This window comes from Sapajus apella, unplaced genomic scaffold (genome assembly GCF_009761245.1).
Source record: "Sapajus apella isolate SASKATOON/1434 unplaced genomic scaffold, GSC_monkey_1.0 scaffold55, whole genome shotgun sequence".
NCBI lineage: Eukaryota > Metazoa > Chordata > Mammalia > Primates > Cebidae > Sapajus > Sapajus apella.
In genome coordinates this window covers 6466491-6485869 of record NW_022436995.1, presented here as the reverse complement: position 1 = coordinate 6485869, position 19379 = coordinate 6466491, and the positions used below count along the sequence as shown (strand labels likewise).

The following is a 19379-nucleotide window of genomic DNA, read 5'->3' as shown; positions in this document are numbered from 1 at the left end:
TCTCTGAGGCCTCCACTGAAGTGACATACTTTATGTAATTCCAAGTTGTGATCATTAGTGTTTACATGTATTTAGGGATGGCAATGTATAGTAGAAAATGTAGTTTGATTATTTTCTAAAGATATGTTGAGTGAAGTCTTCCCCACCAACCTCACACTACTATAGGAATAGTGGGTAAAATGTCCATGGTACCAGGTCACTTCTGTTTTCTGCAGGCCCCCTGGAAAGAAGTTTACCAGGGTATCTCTGAAGAGCTTCTTAGACCCGGTCCCTTTAAAAAAACCCAAGTGTCACCATGGAGAGGCCCTTGGAAAATTTTAAACTGCCTCTGTAAACTTGGGAGGATAACACTTTTTATTTTTTTTAAAGTACTTGCAGAGCAGGGCTACCCCACAGGCAGCATGCCCAGAGTAGCTGAAGATAACTCTTGACTGCTTTCTCTCTGGGCAAATCCCCACTGCTACCCTGACCTCTGGTCTGCTGATGCTTTGCCATTTTGTTAACACTGTTGGTCAATCACGTGTTCATCTGTTCCTCTGTATCCTGACTGAGATGTACTCTCAACTTTCCCTGTCCTGCTTGCCTGGTCCTTGACTGGTTTGGACCTGCCAAGGCCTCAGATTTCAGTCTCTGACCTGCTGACCTGGGCAGTTCGTGTCCAACCTTCTGGGTGACAGACATAGCTAGTCTTTCCACTGACACCACCCTAACTTTGCAGCCTCTACCTTGCAGCTAGTCCTAGGCCAGAGCATTGGATTGCTTGGTGATGGTGACTCTTTCAGTTTTCTGTAACACACATGTATAGGTGGGGCACACCAGCATCTAATGAGGAGGGGAAAAGCCAAGGCGAGAAAGAAAAGAAGGGACACCTTCTAGGGAAGTTCTGGAAGGTGGTGAGGAGAATCTTGTATGTTTAAACACAGCCCTCAAATTCAGTCCTTCAGTAACTGTTTGAGTGTCTTCAGTGTGTCAGACGTTGTGGTGGGTAATAGGGGCATAAGATGAATAAGGAAGCTATTTGGGATTGCAAAAAACTATTGATTCAGAATGAAGCATTTTTACAGAATGTTTTTATCCCTCTGTTATACTTGTCACATAATTTTATGCTAGGTAAGGAAGTTTTCATGAACTAATCTCTCTTGGTATTATCCTAAGTGAGCTTCTAAGGCTATCATATCCAAAATATTGTCTATAGGTTGATTGAGTTCTAGTTACTGACATGTGAATTTAGACAATGACTAGGTCTAAATAAAGTCTTATGTTTATCAACTGTATCAAAACAGAAGGAATGATTTTCTATACTTGGCAAATACTCTCATATTCTAGAAATGAGACTGTCAGGAAAACTCCACAGAAGTGATATACTTTATGTAATTCCAGTTTGTAATCTTTAGTGTTTATATGTATTTAGGGATGGCAATATATAGTAGAAAATGTAGTTTGATTATTTTCTAAAGGTGTCTTGAATAAAGTCCTTCCTTCCCCATCACCCTCACCACTGTTATAGGTAAAAATGATGAAGTTTACCAAACATTGGTTTCAGTTTGTTAAGAGACTGTTGATGTTTTGGGAGTCTTTACCCTCAGTGTGACCTGTCATTAGGAAACATTCATCACAGGTGGATATCAAAGTGAAAATCTTCCAAGGGCCAAGCAGGTGAATGTGTTGGGGTGATGATAGGTGATGAATACAAGAGTGAGGGCATTTACAATAGTATTATATCACATATTATTTTAAAACCACAATGACGATAGTGCTGTGCTGGCCAAATGAGAAGATGGCAGAATTTACCAATAGCATTCAGCTTCTGGATGTTATCCTGGATACCAGGCTACTTTCTTGGGGAAATTGATTGGGAGAACTGATATATTCACATACAAAAAAAAGCCAACAGAAATGGTGCTATTAACAATGATCACCAAAATGTAGTCAGTACTTACTGTGTGAAATTCTCCTCTTATCCTTTTCTTTAGAATTAGACAAGGCAATGACGCATTCAACAGTTATTCTAAAAAAATAAAATAAGGATGTGTTATATGGGTCATTCATTTACGGATTGATGAGCATTGATTTGGACGTGTCTTGAGGGACAAAAGCAGGAACAAAGAACAGTCTGTTAATTTCTTGTATTACCTGAAGAAAAAGTTTGAGTTAACCACATAAAATCTTCATTCCATATTTTTAGTCTCCAAGATAGTGTCTGGGCAGCAAGTCAAAGCAATGCTCTGCAAACATTGTGAGTAGCTAGAACAACTCTGATTTCTTACTAAGTGTGTACAACATATGATATACTTCTGGGGAAATCTCACTAGAGCTTATTTAAAACATAATTGTTTGATGATACGGAATTCAACTCAGAATCAGATATGAATCCAATCAGAATCAGGTATGGTGAAGGATAAATAAATGGAAAAACTCATCGTAGCAGCAAGAAGAAATTGGCAAAATCAACTCCTCTAAAGGACAAAATTGTTTCTTGATTATAGAGATTTTGTTACTATCAAGTATTATTTCTCTTATCTGTTATCTTTTCATAATTCTGTTTCAGGGTCTGATGGCTATTGATTGTCCACATACTGGCATTGTGGACTATCGGCAGGTGGCTTTATCATTTGCCCAAGATTTCCAGAAAGCAGGTGGCTCTGTCTTGACCAATTTTGAAGTAAAAGATATTGAAATGGCTAAAGAAGGGCCTTCAGGAAGTATAGATGGTAAGCCATCCTTGTCTTTTCTATTGAATATAGTCAGCCCTCCATATCCATGAGTTCTGCATCTCTGGTTTTAATCAACCATGGATGAAAAATATTTGGGGAAAAAAAATAACAGTAGAACAATATATAATACAAATAAAAAAGTATAACAAAAAATATACCATTTACATTGCATTAGGTATTATAAGTAATCTAGAGATTATCTAAACTGTCCGGAGTATGTGCACAGGTTATATGCAAATGCTATGTGCCATTTTATATAAGGGACTTGAGTATCCTTGAATTTTGGTATTTGTGGGGTTCCTGGAACCTGTCCTCCTTGGATACTAAAGAACAGCTGTACTTATATTGATTTTTTTAAAAAATTGGGATATTTTGAGGGGTAGTGCTGGTGAGAGGACCACTAGGAGGTAGGCTAGAGTAGGGTGCAGAACCAGAGGTAGGTGTAGAAGGGACAAGGATGAGACTGAATGTGAGAGAACTGTGATTCCTGGAGGGTCTTGTGCTGGTAGAACCAGGCCCTGGTCCAACACTTCTGACTGGTGCTAAAATCTGAACTGCCAAGGCTGTTTATGGAAAATTAGTCTCCAGACACTTCCCTGCTGTCTAGGTTAGAGTCAGAATCTCTTGGCAATGTTTGTTAAAAATGCACTTTTTTTTTTTTTTTTTGAGGCAGGGTCTTACTCTGTCATCTAGGCTGGAGTGTAGTGCAGTCCCAGCTCACTGTAACCTTCACCTCCCAGGCTCAAGTGATCCTCCCACCTCAGCCTCCAGAGTAACTGAAACTACAGGTGCTTGCTACCACATCCAGCTAATTTTTCTATTTTTCTTCCTTTTAATTTTAATTTTTATGCAGACGAGGTCTCACTATGTTGCCCAGGCTGATATAGAACTCCCAAGCTTAAGTGATTCCCCCTCCTCAGCCTCCCAAAGTGCTAGGATTACAGGTGTAAGCCACCATACCTGGCCCAGTTTTTGTATTTTTTATAGAGATGGTGTTTCACTGTGTTGCCCAGGCTGCTCTTGAATGCCTGGACTCAAGTGATCTGCCCACTCGACCTCCCAAAGTGCTAGGATTATGGGCATGAGCCACTGTGTCTGGCCAGTAGCTAACATTTTTTTAAGTACTTGATACTTTCCAAGTATTAACTCATTTGACTCTTACAATTCTCTGCGGCAGGGTACCATTTTTACTCACATTTTTTAGGGTGAGAAAACTGAGGCACAGAGAGAGTAAGAAACTTGGCTGTGGTTGTACAAGTAGTAAGTGGTGAAGTTTGGATTTGAACTCAGACTATCTATACCTAAAGCCAACATGGTTAATTACTGAACTATACTGGACCCACACCATGTTCCCCACAAGCTGAATAACGAGCAAGGATTTCAAATTAACAAGATGCCGGTGGAAAGCTTCATTGGTTTAATGAAGACAGAAGGGTTTGAGAAATTGGGTGGTTAGAATGAAGGAAAAAGACTGGCTCTGAAGCACAACAGGAAGGCGGAAGCTAAGAGGCTGGACTAGGAAAGTAGGACACCAAAGTAATTGCAGAGGGGAGGTCTAGGAAAGTGTTGCTTAATCCTGACACTACTGATACTGGGGGCAGATTATTCTTTGTTGTAGGGGGCTATCCAGTGCACTGCAGGATGTTTTGCAGTAACCCTGGCTTCTGTCCACTAGATGCCAGTATCATCATGCCCCCAAGTAATGACAATAATGTCTCTAAATGTTGGCAAATGTTCCCTGAGATTTTGGGGTGAAGGAATCACTCCTGGTTGAGAACCATTGCTCTAGACTTACAGTTATACTAGTTTTAACAACCAGGAGTAGAAATAAACCAGTAGACTAAAGGACAAAGAACCATGAATTGAAGAATTTTGAAAGTTCCTATAAAATCAGAATTTTGTAACTATGAATGATAATTTATTTGTATTTTTGTGATGGAGTTTCATCTTGTCGCCCAGGCTGGAACGCCATGGCATGATCTTGGCTCACTGCAACCTCTGCCTCCTGGGTTCAAGTAATTAACCTGCCTCAGCCTCCCAAAGCGTTGGGATTATAGGTGTGAGCCACTGTACCCAATCTGAATGATAATTTATTATGCTCTTGGAAAGGGAAAGGAGAGAAAAAAATTTCATATGACATCTCCTTTTTGGTTTATTCATCTATATAAACATGTAAATTAGTCTTCCACTGTGCTGGACGTTATCACTCCTGGGGAACACATGCTATTCTGAAGGATTGTTTTTTCCTTTCTGTCTCCATTAGAAGTCTGGACAGCAAATCAAATGGTAAAATTAAAATTTACAAAAGTACTTTGAGAGGCCAAGGAGGGAAGATCACTTGAGGACAGTATAAGACCAGCCTGGGCAACATAATGAGACCCTGTCTCTACAAAAAATTAAAAAAATTAGCTGGGTGTGGTAAGCACACACCTTGTAGTCCCAGCTACTTAGGAGGCTGAGGCAGGAGGATCGCTTGAGCAGAGGAATTTGAGGCTGCAGTGAGCTATAATTGCACCACTGCCCTCCAGCCTGGGCAACAGAGTGAGATCCTGTCTCAAAAAAAATTTTTTTTAGGGCTGGGCACAGTGGTAAACAGTAATCCCAGCACTTTGGGAGGCTGAGGTAGGTGGATTGCTTGAGCTCGAGTTCAAGACCAGCCTGGGCAACATGATAAAACCCCATCTTTACTAAACTTTTTTTTTTTTTCATTTAAAATGTAAATAAAGTAATTTTTTTTGACTTGCAAAATCCTATGGGACTCAAATGTCTAGCTTACTGGTATAACTATTTAGGTTCTATATCTCTAAATGGCAAACATAGTCAGTAGGAAAATTGGTAAGCCTGATGTCTATGTGAAGCCCAAACAGGACTGAACTGATCCTTTTTATTAATAGCTATAAATATGTCTGTGTAAAGCAGTGACCTGGGAGGTTTGGTGGCTCATGTCTGTAATCCCATGCTTTGGGAGGCTGAGGCTGGCGGATTACCTGAGGTCAGGAGTTCCAGACCAGACTTGCCAACATGGTGAAGTCTTGTCTTTACTAAAAATACAAAAATTATCTGGGTGTGATAGTGTGTGCCTGTAATCTCAGCCACTCGGGAGGCTGAGGCAGGAGAATTGCTGGAATCCGGTAGGTGGAGACTGCAGTGAGCTGAGATTGCACCACTGTACTGCTCTCCAGCCTGGGCAACAGAATGAGATTCCATCTTTAAAAAAAAGCAGTGACCCATATGGCTCAATCTTAGAGAAGTGACCACCAAGGAGTAATTTCAAAAAAACTTTTTCTTGTATATTCCTTTTCTTTTTTTCTTTTGAGATGGAGTCTCACTCTGTTGCCCAGACCAGAGTGCAATGGCACGATCTTGGCTTATTCCAACTACTGCCTCTTGAGTTCAATCGATTCTCCTGCATCAGCCTCCTGAGTAGCTGGGATTACAGGCATGCACCATCAAGCCCAGTTAATTTTGTATTTTTAGTAGACAGGGTTTCACAACCCTGGTCTCGAACTCCTGACCTCAAGTAACTCACCCACCTTGGCTCCCCCTTCCCTCCCCTCCCCTTTCCTTTTCCATTTCCTTTTCCTTCACTTCCATTTTTCCCCTTTTTCTTCCCTTCCCTTTTCTTCCCTTCCCTTTTCTTCCTTTCTTTCTTATTATGAAAAGAGATGAGGTCTCACATGTTGCCTATGCTGGTCTTTTTTTTTTTTTTTTACGAAGTCTTGCTCTGTTGCCCAGGCTGGAGTGCATTGGCACAACCTTGGCTCACTGCAACCACCGCCTCCTGGGTTCAAGCAATTCTCCTGCCTCAGCCTCCCAAGTAGCTGAGACTATAGGTGCGTGGCACCATACCCTGCTAATTTTTTGTATTTTTAGCAGAGACCGGATTTCACCGTGTCAGCCAGGGTAGTCTCAATCTCCTGACCTCATGATCCACCCACCTCGGTCTCCCAAAGTGCTAGAATTACATGCATGAGCCACTGCGCCCGCCAGCCCAGCCCGTGCTAGTCTTGAGCCCCCAAGCTCAAGTGACCTGCCCATCTTGGCCTCCCAAAATGCTGGGATTACAAGAATGAGCCACTGTTCCTGGCCCAAAATGCCAATTTTAGTATCACCCAGACTTACTGAGTCAGAATGTCTGGGAATAGCACCTACTAATAAGCCTTTAGTGATTCTTAGACAAACCCAGGTTTCAGAATGTCAGAATGACAGTGTAAGGTCATAAATTGACCTGGCCATTTGGAACTCACCCACTTCACCCCCACAGTTTCAGACTGCACTTAAAGTTTGCTTTGTTTTGCTTTGAGGGCATTATTTATTTTTTTTTTTTGTCCAAATGATAGATTTTTGAGCCTTCTGTTTGCTGTTGAGAAATTTGAAGGAGAAAAAAAGTAATATTCTTTCTACCTTGACAGTTTTTTTTTTTTTTTTTTGAGATGGAGTCTCACACTGGTGCCCAGGCTAGAGTGCAGTGACGCGATCTCAGCTCACTACAACCTCCGCCTCCCAGGATCAAGCGATTCTCCTGCCTCAGCCTCCCAAGTAGCTGGGATTACAGGCACCTACCATCATGCTCGGCCAACTTTTTTGTATTTTTAGTAGAGACACGGTTTCACCATGTTGGCCAGGATGACCTCATGATCCACCAGTCTCAGCCTCCCAAAGTGCTGGGATAACAGGTGTGAGCCACCCCACCCAACCCTTTGACAGGTTTTTAAGGAGATCTAGGCTATCTGAATCATTCTGTCTTTCCAAATTCTAAGATGATGAGCAAAATTGTTAAATAATTAGGATTCCTTTAGGTAGGCAGCATAATAAATTTATGATACAAGTAGATTGTGTTCTTCATCTGCTGTACGTATGCTTTATAAAACTTGGAGAGCCCATGTATCTGAGTGGGAACTAATTTAAAAAATGGTCAGTTTTTTATTGGAAGTTTTTGTGTTACGAGAACTCTTGCTTCTCTAGAAAACATGGAACCTGAAAGGAATCCAGTAAGCAACACTTGGATGACAAGGTTTCTCATATCATAGCTTTAGCTCTGTGGGAAAATACATACTGATTTATCATGATCCATTTTACAGTGTGATTTCCAGGATTATAGTTCAGAGAAAAGCTATGTCTATGTTAGAGGTTAGGTGGAGAATGATTTATACGTTTAGATCGGTTAAAATCAAGCTGAAAACAGCTGGAGTCTTATATATTGTTAAGTATGGATGTATTTAATCATTATTTGGTAAAATGTTTCAGAATGAACTGTAAGGTGCAATCATAGTAATGACAGGAAAAAATTATTTAAATTTGTTACCAGTATAATATTTCAAATCATATTGGCCTAAAAATAAATGTTTTACTTATTCTTTTTTTCAGGAATGAAATATCTGATTGTTATAAAGAATACAAAGGTAAAGATTCTTAAGCAAAACTGCTGGTTACTTTCTTTCCCTCCCCTTTCTTAAAAATTAAATTAATTCACAGTGCTGTATTTTATGTTATTGAATGACATTTGTCTGATATAAAAGTAATGAGAGAATTTATTTTAGGGCCGTTTCACAGCGTTTAAGGAGGGTTTGAACTTGAGAATGTCCTCATAAAGTGGCTGTGCTGGCAAAGAACAAGATTATAAGCATATGGAGTATTTAATTTTAGGGCAAAACTGATAGATATTTTATCACTCTGCCTACTGAGCTCTACTAACTTATTAACTCTATAAATTAGAAGACTTTGTTAGAGTATGCAGGTTGTACAGAGGGAGATGGACTGCTTTCTTTCATCTTCATATAGACCTGAAGCAAGAACCGCAGAATGTCATAGAAGCAGTGGATTCCCTGTAGGTTTGCTGCATTAGGTTGTACGCAAGGGAGCAGAGTCATTAATGACTGCTATAGAATTTATTATAGGAGTTAGACCTTACACAATTGTGGAAGTTTCTGGAGAAGCAGAGAATCAGAAGAAAGTTGACGGATCAGTAATTGGGAAACAGACTTGAACATGGAGCTGGAATTCACTGGACAATGGGTGTCTCTTTGTCACCTCATTGGACTAGGATGACCTTCAGAGAATAATGCCTGCTGACTTACTTTTGCCACCAGATTATATGCAGCTCCTGTTTTCATCAACTCTTAAGTTGGAACCATGAAGAGAAGGGGATTCTGTCGAGCATAGTTCCGAGCTTAACCAAATGGACCCAGTACAAATCCCTATAGTCTACCCTTTGTCAACCTGACATCTGTCCATTCCTCTTAAAACTTTAGAAGCATATTAGCTTCCAAATAAAGACAGTAGTAAAAGTATGCTTCCACCTAACAAGGTATAACTGTCCTTCATAGGACTGAAGACATGCTAATTAACTCTCAAAAAATATACAAAATTGGGCTGGGTGCGGTGGCTCACGCCTATAATCCCAGCACTTTGGGAGGCCGAGGCAGACAGATCATGAGGTTAGGAGATTACATCCATCCTGGCCAACATGGTGAAACCCTGTCTCTACTAAAAATACAAAAAAATTAGCTGGATGTGGTGGTGCGCGCCTGTAGTCCCAGCTACTTGGGAGGCTGAGGCAGGAGAATGGCTTGAACCCGAGAGGCAGAGGTTGTAGTGAGCTGAGATCACGCCAGCCTGGTGACAGCACGAGACTCCGTTTCAAAAAAAGTTACAAAGTCTACTTTATCCATCCTGGATTATGTTTAATTTTTTCTAGTTGAGTTACACACCCCCTTTGAGATCCTGTAACTTAAATGCTAAGATACAAGGTTAACCACTATTTAAGCATCTTAGATTAGTAGTTCTCAACTTGAAGCAATTTTGCTCCTTGGGGAGCATTTGGCAATGTTTGGAGGCATTTTATTTTATTTTCTTGAATCAGAGTTTCACTGTTGTTGCCCAGGCTGGAGTGCAATGGCATAATCTCAGTTCACCCCAACCTCCACCTCCCGGGTTCAAGTGATTACCTTGCCTCAGCCTTGCTAGTAGTTGGGATTATAGGCATGCACCATCACACTCAGCTAATTTTGTATTTTTAATAGAGACGGGATTTCTCCATGTTGTTCATGCTGGTCTTGAACTCCCGAACTCAGGTGATCCATCCACCTCAGCCTCCCAAAGTGCTGGGATTATAGGTGTGAGCGCTCAACCCCAACGTTTTTGATTCTCACAACTGGGAGCGGGGAGGGGCACAGGTACTGTGATTTGGTAGGTAGATACCAGGAATATTGCTAAACATCCTTCAGTGTGGGGAACAGGCCTCCAAAACAAAGAAATGTCTAGCCCAAAGTCAGTAGTACTGAGGTAGAGAAACCCTGTGTTAGATAACGCAGGAATGGTAGAGATGAGTGTATTAATCTTCTCACACTGCATAACAAAATAGCACAAAATGAGTAGCCCACAGTTCTGGAGGCTAGAAGTCCAAGATTAAGGTGCTGGTAGGGTTGATTTCTGGCTTGTTAATGGCTGTCTTCTTACTATGTCCTCACATGGCCTCTTCTCTGTGTCTGCCTAGAAAGAGAAAGCATAATCTTGGGTATCTCTTCCTGTTATAAGGATACCAGTCATATTGGATTAGTCCCTACCCTTATGACCTAATTTAACCTTAATTACCTCCTAAAGGCCCTATCTCCAAATATAGTTCACATCAAAGGCTGGGGCTTCAACATATGACTTGGGGCTGGGGGGGCACAATTCAGTCTGTAGCAATGGGAATAAAGAATGAATTAGGTAATGTATAGACAAATACATTTATTATTTTAAAGTAAATAACTACTCAGATTATAACATCCCTCGTTTCTGTAACTGTGTGGCCGTAGCCAATATTTATAATTTCTTTCCCCCTGCTATTCATTTCATATTCTCTTTGCGTTTGGCAAGCATCTCAGCTGGTCATGGTTTCCAGTTTGGGGGTGTAGCTCAAACTTTCATTCCTGAAGTCTGTGCCATTAGCAGCCCTGGCTGTTCTGGGTCAAGGTAGTTTTCAGTAGCTTTTATAGCAGGATATGGGAATACTAAGGGAAGCTTCAGGAGATATGTATTCCAGGCATATTCCTGTGTATCATCTCCAAGCCTAGTTGTGGTAGCAACTCTATTTTCTTGAGAGTCAGGATTAGTTAACCAATTCAGTACAGCAGTCTCCTCTTTGATTTACTGGTAAGGGCGCTGTGGCTCACGCCTGTAATCCCAGCACTTTGGGAGGCCAAGGTGGCCAAAGTGGCCAGGTGTTGCAGTATCAGATTCCAGCTTAATGGAACCACTGTTCATTCTCTAATGGAAGTATTTCTCCCTTGAGAACTAAGAACTCTAGTTAATAAGACTAAACTTGTGGGGATAGAGTGCAAAAATTTCAAGTAGTGGATCATCGGGGTAATAGTAAGGAACCACTCTCATTTCTACCTCAGTTTTCAGACCTGTGAATTCTGGCTATGGGAGAAACAATACCATATATTAATCATTGATTTACAGCACACAGAGCATCCTGGAGGACATTGCCCCAGCCCTGCAAGGAGTTGCCAGCCAGCTAGTGCTATTACTTCTAAAGCCCATTTCAGTTTCTGTCACCTGTGGCTTCAGGGTGTTGAGGAAAATGGTAAAATCAGTGAGTTTTACCATTCACTTTTTTTACCATGCGTCTGAGCCTATAGCTGCATTTCGTTTGCTACAGAGTAAGTTCATTGATCAGAAGTAATGCTTCTGTGTAAAATACCATGATGGTGAATAAAACATCTCATAAGTTCACACATGGTGACTTTGGCAGAAGCATTATAGGCAGGGAAGACGAATATATGTTCAGAGCAAATGTCTATTCCAGTAAGAAATAAGTGCTGCCTTTTCTGTGATGAAAGTGGTCTAGGGACCATGTCAGTGGCTCTGTTGATCTCTGCTATTGGCAGATTGAGCACTCAGTAGTAGCTGTAGACAGATCAGCCTTGGTGAGTAAGTCCATGTTGCCAAGCCTATGCATCACCTCCATCCTTGCTACCATAACTATTTTTTCCAGCTTTATGTTTACACTGTGAAATGATTATCACAGTCAAGTTATTTGATGTCACATCTGTCACCTCACATAGTCACAATTTATGTGTGTGTGATGAGAACACTTAGATTTGCTATCTTAGTAATATACCATACAGTATCATTACCTACAGTCGCCATGCTGTATATTAGATTTCTAGAACTTATTCATCCTGTAACTGAAAGTTTGTACCCTTTGACTAATATCATCCCATTCCAGCCCACCACCCTCCCAGTCCCTAGCAACCATCATTGTACTCTCTTTTTCTATGAGTTCAACGTGGATTTTTCGTTTGTTTTTTTTTTATTGTTTCTTGTTTTTTGAGATGGCATTTTGCTCGTCACCCAGGCTGAAGTGCAGTGGCACCATCTCGGCTCACTGCAACCTCTGCCTCCCTGGTTCAGGTGATTCTCCTGCCTCAGCCTCTCGAGTAGCTGGGATTACAGGTGTCCACCACCATGCCCAGCTAATTTTTTGTATTTTCAGTAGAGGCGGGGTTTTCCTATGTTGGACAGGCTGATCTCGAACTCCTGACCTCATGATCTGCTCACCTCAGCCTCCCAAAGTGCTGGAATTACAGGTGTGAGCCACCATCCCCAGCCAATAAGTTCAACTTTTTACATCCCACATGTAATTGAGATCATACAATATTTGTCTTTCACTGTCTGGCTTATTTCACTTAGCACAGTATCTTCCACACTCATCCATGTTGTCACAAATGGCAGGATTTCCTCCTTTTTATGGCTGAATAGTATTACATTGTGTATATAGATGACCTTTTCTTTATCCATTCATCTGTCAGTGGACTTTTATGTTGTTCTCATGTTTTGGCTGTTGTGAATAACGCTGCAATGAATGTGAAATGCAGGTATCTCCTTGAGGTACTACTGGTTTTGTTTTCTTTGGGTGTATACCCAGAGGAAATTATATGGTAGTTCTGTTTTTAATTTGGCTCATATGGTAGTTCTATTTTTAATTTTTCAAGGAACATCCATACCATTTCCCATGATGGCTGTCCAATTTACATTCCCATCATCCTTACCAATGCTTGTTTTCTTTTGTCTTTTTGATAATAGACATCCTGACAGATGTGAGATAATATCTTACTGTGGTTTTGATTTTCCTGATGATTAGTGATTTGAACACCTTTACATGTATCTGTTGGCTATCTGTATATCTTTTTTGAAAAAAAAAAAAACATAAAAATGTATATTCAGGTCCTTCCCTCCCCCACCTTTTTTTTAGACAGGGTCTCTATCACCCTGGCTGAAGTCCACTGGCATGATCATGGCCCACTGCAGCCTCAAACTCCTGGGCTCAAGCTGTCCTCCTGCCTCAGCCTCCCAAGTAGTGGGATTATAGGCATGTGCTGCCATGCGCAGCTTCTTTACCCATTTTTTAATCAGCTTATTTGTTCTTTTGCTTTTGAGTTATATGAGTTTTTTATGTATTTTGGATATTAACCTGTTATCAGATGTATGGTTTGCAAATATTTTCTCCAATCTGTAGGCTGTCTTTTTATTGTTGTCATTTTTTTTTTTTTTTGCTGTACAGAAGCTTTTTAGTTTGTTATAGTCCCACTTGTTTATTTTTGCTTTTGTTGCCTGTGCTTTTGATGCCCTATCAAAAAAAAAAAAATCATTGCTAAGACCAATGTCTCCCCTATGTTTTCTTCCAAGAGTCTTAGTTTTTTATCTAAAATCTTTAATCTTTTATTTTAATATTTAGTCCAGTTCAAGTTAATTTTTGTGAATGATGTAAGATAGGAGTCCAGTTTCATTGTTTTGCATGGATATATCCAGTTTTCCCAACACCATTTATTGGAGACTATCTTTATGCCTAATCATTTAGTTCATGATGCCATCAGGTAAAGACGGGTGCCTAGAGAAAGAGACTAACATCCACAGAGCAGGTCATCTTTTTCTACTGATTATTAAAGTCAGCCTTGGCCAAGGTTATTTTTCAGTGAGCATTCATATGGAACTCAAATGTCTTTACTCTCTGAAGCTATTTGGAGTGGTCTATTCATATACCTTTCTCCAGAGGTCCTTTCCTTGTCCATCCAGCCAAACCATTAGTTGTTGCACAGGAAACAGTGTAGATCCATACCTCTGGCCATCTGTCCTTCTAAAGTAAGATAAACAACCAGGTATAGTGTTCAGAGATCTGCCCACTCAGAATATTTTCCTTTACCACAGTCTTTCAGGGCCATGCATGAGTGGGGCTCTGGTGCTGTGGCTGATCACTTTTGTGTGGTATCAGAATATTGTGCAGAACCATTTGTAAACCTGGCCTTTATTTTTTCTTCCTTGGCCAACTGGTCATAGAGAACTCCCTGTGAGGCCACAGAGGCAAGTTGATAGGAAGGAGGCAATTTAGCAGGAGTAGGGATCATGGGAATTGGAACCACTTGCCTCTGCAACTTACTTGTGCCAGCAGGACCTGTACAACCCTTATAATTCTTGATGATGGAATGCTGCTGTACACACCCAATTTTGTTGCTTGATGAGTCAGATAGCAATACCTAGTTAATAATGGGTAGTTCATATGGCAACTTAATGACCTGTAGTCAAGTGTTCAGTCAAAGCTAAAAGCACTTTCTCAAAAGGAGGATAGTTATCTGCAGAGGATGGTATAACTTTCCTCTAAAAACCCTAAAGTTCTGTGGTATGATTTGCCTACAGGTGCCTGCCAAGGGCTCTATAAAGCATGACTGTCTGCTGCAGACACATCGATGACCATCAGATTTGCTGGGTCACGTGACCCAAGTGGTAGGCTTTCCATTCAAAGAAGAATTAAAATTCTGTTTCTGTGCCTGCCTTCATCTAAGGGACATTTTCACTATAGTATTATATGATAGAATATATACAGGGGCCTATGACATACCAGTGGATATGTACGTTACCTAGAGTTAGGATAGTTGCTGTTCTTTATTTTGGCATTTTAAGTATAGTTTTGGGGTTCAAATTTAAATTGGGGGGGTCCACTTACCAGGTTGAAATGGCTTTATGAAAAGTTAAAAGGAATTTTTTCTTTTTGAGACAATCTCACTCTGTTGCCCAGGCTGGAGTGCAGAGGCATGATCTTGGCTCTCTGCAAGCTCCACCTCCCAGATTAAAGTGATTGTTGTGCCTCAGCAACATAAGTTGCTGGGATTACAGGTGTGTCTCACCATGCTTGGTTAATTTTTGCATTTTTAGTAGAGGCAGGGCTTTGCCATTTGGCCAGGCTGGTCTTGAACTCCTGGCCCCAAATGATCTACCCATCTCAGCCTCCCAGAGTGCTGGGATTACAGGTGTGAGCCACTGCGCCTGGCAGGGGATTTTTAAAATAATTTTTTTGCAGGGAGGATTTGCTAATTAAAGACTTATACATTGGATATCGGGGGAAAATCTGCTTCACTTATGAAAGAGCAATAGACATGCATGGTTTGTTTTTGCCTTCTTAAAAATTTTTTTTTTTTTTTTTTTTTTTTTTTTTTAAATTAGAGACTTTATCTCTAATAAAACTTATGGAGACAAGGTCTCTTTATGTTGCCCAGGCTGGTCTCCAACTCCTGGGCTCAAGTGATCCTCCCACTTTGGCCTCCCAAAGTGTTGGGGCTACAGGAGTGAGCCACTGTACCTAGCCTAAAAGAAATTTATGTTGAACTGATGTATCATTTGAAGGTTACCTAATATGTTGCTGAATTTAATTATTGTTTCACATGTAGCATAAAATAATTTCAGAGACCTGTGATAGTTTTTGATAATTTCTTTTTCGGAACTGTTGCTTAAGCTTTTAAAGAGAACTGTTAGGTTATTGCATGCTGGTACTATTTTATAAATTCTGTTATTATCTTTACATCTATCATAGGACTTATCTGCATTATTTTATTCCAAGAACAAAGGAACTGCCAATCTTTTATGTAGGAACTAATGATTTGTATCACAAAAATACTTCTCATATTTCTGGTATATAACTCTAGGTGAACAGGAAAGATATTAACCTATTTAGAAGAAGGTGTTTTTGACTGGGTGTGGTGGCTCATGCCTGTAGTTCCAGTTACTCGCTTAGGCAGGAAAATTACTTGAACCCAAGAGGTCAATTGAGGCCGTAGTGAGCCAGAACTGCTCCATTGTGCTCCAGCCTGGGTGACAGAGCAAGACCTAGACAGCCCTTTTGACTTTAAAGGTCTTAAAATGATCAGTGGCTTAGTCGAGCTAATTTGAATTCACTGTGGAGGTGTTTCATTGGATTTTTGTAAAAAATATGACATGTATAACTCCTGAAAAGAGGCTTAACTTTCTAGCAAGGGCAAAAATAGGATCCATACAGAGTTGAAAATTTAGCTCAATACAATAAGGCTAAATAGTAAGGCCTGGAAAGAAAAAAAATGGTGAGTCAACTGAGAACTCTGAGGCTTCAAAAATAGGTCATCTGGGAAGAAGATCTAAGAATAAGAACAGTTGCTAGGTGTTGTGAGAAGTAAAGAGATGGGAATTCGAGTATGGTGGTGAATGCAGGATAAATGAAATCATTTAGGAAATACGGTACCAAATTGGCTAAACTTGACAAGTAAAATTAAAAATAAGCAGATGATAATCACAAAATAAAATTTATAGGAAATTATAACAGCCTAACATTAGCAGTCTCTTACTCACTAAAGCAAACCTAGTATGTAGTATGTACTCTCAGTAAATGTGGATTGAATGAATGAGATTTCTAAAGTATCCTCAGTTTGCAAAGTAGATGCTGATCAGGAAGGAGAAATTTGTTGGTGGGTAGGTTACAGTTGCAATTGAGCAGGATTATTGAGTGTGAAGCAACTGAAGAATAACAGGGTAATTGCTCAAATACAGGAGAAGCTGGTTGCAGTACAGAGGTTGCCTTTTAATGAGAGGCTTACAGACCCTTTAACTTCAGTGCCAGAGATGTTATAGATGTCATCTATATTAATAGGTAACAACTTTATTTTTAAAAACGATTTTACATGCTTATGTTTTTCATGTAGGAAGTTTTGTCTTCCTTGATATTCCACTTCTTGGGTAAATCCCCATGTTTGTGATTGGTATATTGAATTTTTTTATTAATCCAAATTAAAAGCTGTGGGTTGGGTTGGAGAGCAAAAAAAAAAAAAAAAAAATTGTTGGAGGCTATCTAAATGATGTTTGCATCTTTGCGCAACAAATAGTTAAAAGGCTAGGTCCTAATAAACAGATTTGTATGTATTTGTGTGCATGCATGTGTACCTTATGATGTATCCTTACTAGGTCGACCATTATTATTGCTAAAGTACAAAATTTAAGGTGACATCCTGTTACATGCCACTGTCCTTAGTTTCTAGCTGCCACCTAAATGCTAAAGAACATATTTTGTTAAAACCTGTATTGAGTATACTCTTTTAGAAAAAATTGAATTTCTCTACATTTTTTCTATCTCCTGTTTTTCCGCTCTTGACCTATTCTGCTCCTCTTTACTTTATACAAATAACTGTTCTTTTATTTTGCACTAGGGAGAAGAAATTCGATGTCAGTATGTTGTGACTTGTGCAGGACTTTACTCAGACCGTATTTCAGAGTTGAGTGGCTGCCCTTCTGATCCTCGAATTGTACCATTCCGAGGAGATTACCTGCTCTTGAAGCCTGAAAAATGTTATCTTGTAAAAGGAAATATTTATCCGGTAGGTAATGACGCTTCCTACTTCTCATTTTTCTCAAGCAGGTGGTGGGCATAAAGGAGATGAAAACAACTTTTATTTGGGTCAGAAGTAAGAGAGATTTTGAAGGAGTGTTTGTAAGCATTTCATCTGTTTCTCTTGCGGTTAAATCCCTAAATCTTTATCCCAGGGTCATGGTTATTAAATTATAATTAATTGCCTGCAATTACATGTCTCCAGAAAGCATGAGTGCACTATGGGAAGTGCTATCAAGAAGGAACTGGGTTCTTCCTCCTCTCTGGTGGAGGGAATGGGAGAACCTTCCCTTATGGAAGTCCCTGATACCCAACCCTTTTCCTCAGTTCACTATCTTTAGGTGCAGAAAAGGGACGTGGCCACTCTGTAGTTTTAGGGAGTAGAAGACAGAGGTGTTTAAATGAAGAGTTTCATTCTTCTGTCTGGAAATACCCTGGAAATGAATGAATCTCTTAAAATATATTAGTTTGAACCAGATAAAATAGTAAGTATTCAGCTATTTCATATTTCTGACCTCGACAAAACATGAATTTCATCTGCTTCAACCACATGTATCCATACTTTGTAGAAGCCTGTGCTATGAATGTGTTTTTTTCTGGCAGCTCTGATTTTACTTGCCAGTCACAAATATCCCTTGTGAGAGACAGAGAATAACCTGAAGTAGGACAGTTCATCTTTTTTTTTTCCTTTACCCAGAAAGATGCATAGATGGAACAATGTATTAGTGTTAATAGCATCAGAGTTTCTCTTTCTTTTTTTTTTTTTTTTTTTTTTTTTTTTGAGACAGAGTCTCACCCTGTCACCCAGGCTAGAGTACAGTGGTGTGATCTTGGCTCACTGCAACCTCTCCCTCCCGGGTTAAAGCGATTCATGTGCCTCAGCCTCCAAGTAGCTAGGATCACAGGTGCACACCAGCACGCTCGGCTAATTTTTGTGTTTTTAGTAGAGATGGAGTTTCACCATGTTGCCCAGGCTGATTTCGAACTCCCGATCTCAAGTGATCTGCCTGCCTCAGCCTCCTTAAGTGTTGAGATTACAGGCATGAGCCACTGCTCCCAGCCAGCATCAGGGTTTCTTGTGTGCATTTCTAAGCAGAAACATGTTAATGGAAAAGTATATCTGAGTACAGTTCACAATACAAATTAAATGCATGGGAGGAAAGTATTTTATGTTACCAATTGAATGTTTGCATCTCTAATAACATGGAATGTGAAATGAGGCTGTTACTTACTATGTTAAATTTATAGGTCCCAGATAGCAGATTTCCTTTCCTAGGAGTTCACTTCACACCAAGGATGGATGGCAGTATTTGGCTAGGTCCTAATGCAGTTCTTGCCTTTAAACGAGAGGGTTACAGACCCTTTGACTTCAGTGCCACAGATGTTATGGATATAATTGTCAATAGGTAACAACATTATTTATTTTTTAAAATGATTTTATGTGCTTATATTTTTAATGTGGGAAGTTTTGTCTTTCTTGATATTCTATTTATTGGGTAAATACCCATATTTGTGATTGTTATATCAAATTTGTTTTAATCCAAATTAAAAGCTTTGGGCGGGGGAGCCAAAAAAAAAGAAATTTTAGAATAAGCATCACATTTTAACTCCCTCCAGAAAATCCTGATGAGCCAGGATAATGTCTTGGTTAAAAAGAAGATAAGGCCTAGAGTCATTCATATATCTGGCAATCCAAATCTTGTATTCCTAACCTTCCAGTTTTATTTGTTTGGGGGTGGGGGTAGATTCTCTCAAAATCAGTAGATGGCTATTTAAATAAAATCATTTCAAGGCAGTCTCCATCATTTTGTAAGCCACTGGAGAAATTATTGATGACCAAAGTCATTTCCTTGTGTAGGAAACTGACAAAACGATTGTGTTAACCTAAGATGCAGATTCTTTACTATTGTAAGAAATAACTGAATTAGCTATTTCATCTGATCCTTCTAGCAATGTTTCTCTCTAAAGGGTTCCACATCAAAATCACTAGAAAG

The 19379-nt window shown here is 39.8% G+C and overlaps 1 protein-coding gene across 1 annotated transcript in view; it reads left to right on the top strand.

Moving 5' to 3' along the window:
- Positions 1-19379, top strand: part of L2HGDH (L-2-hydroxyglutarate dehydrogenase) — a 65433-nt gene that overhangs the window by 23963 nt on the left and 22091 nt on the right. Inside the window, exons 5-8 of the mRNA XM_032244546.1 lie at positions 2549-2711; positions 8082-8116; positions 17207-17374; positions 18634-18791. Of these exons, the coding sequence (XP_032100437.1) occupies positions 2549-2711; positions 8082-8116; positions 17207-17374; positions 18634-18791 (524 nt within the window). The remainder of the gene's footprint in view (positions 1-2548; positions 2712-8081; positions 8117-17206; positions 17375-18633; positions 18792-19379) is intronic.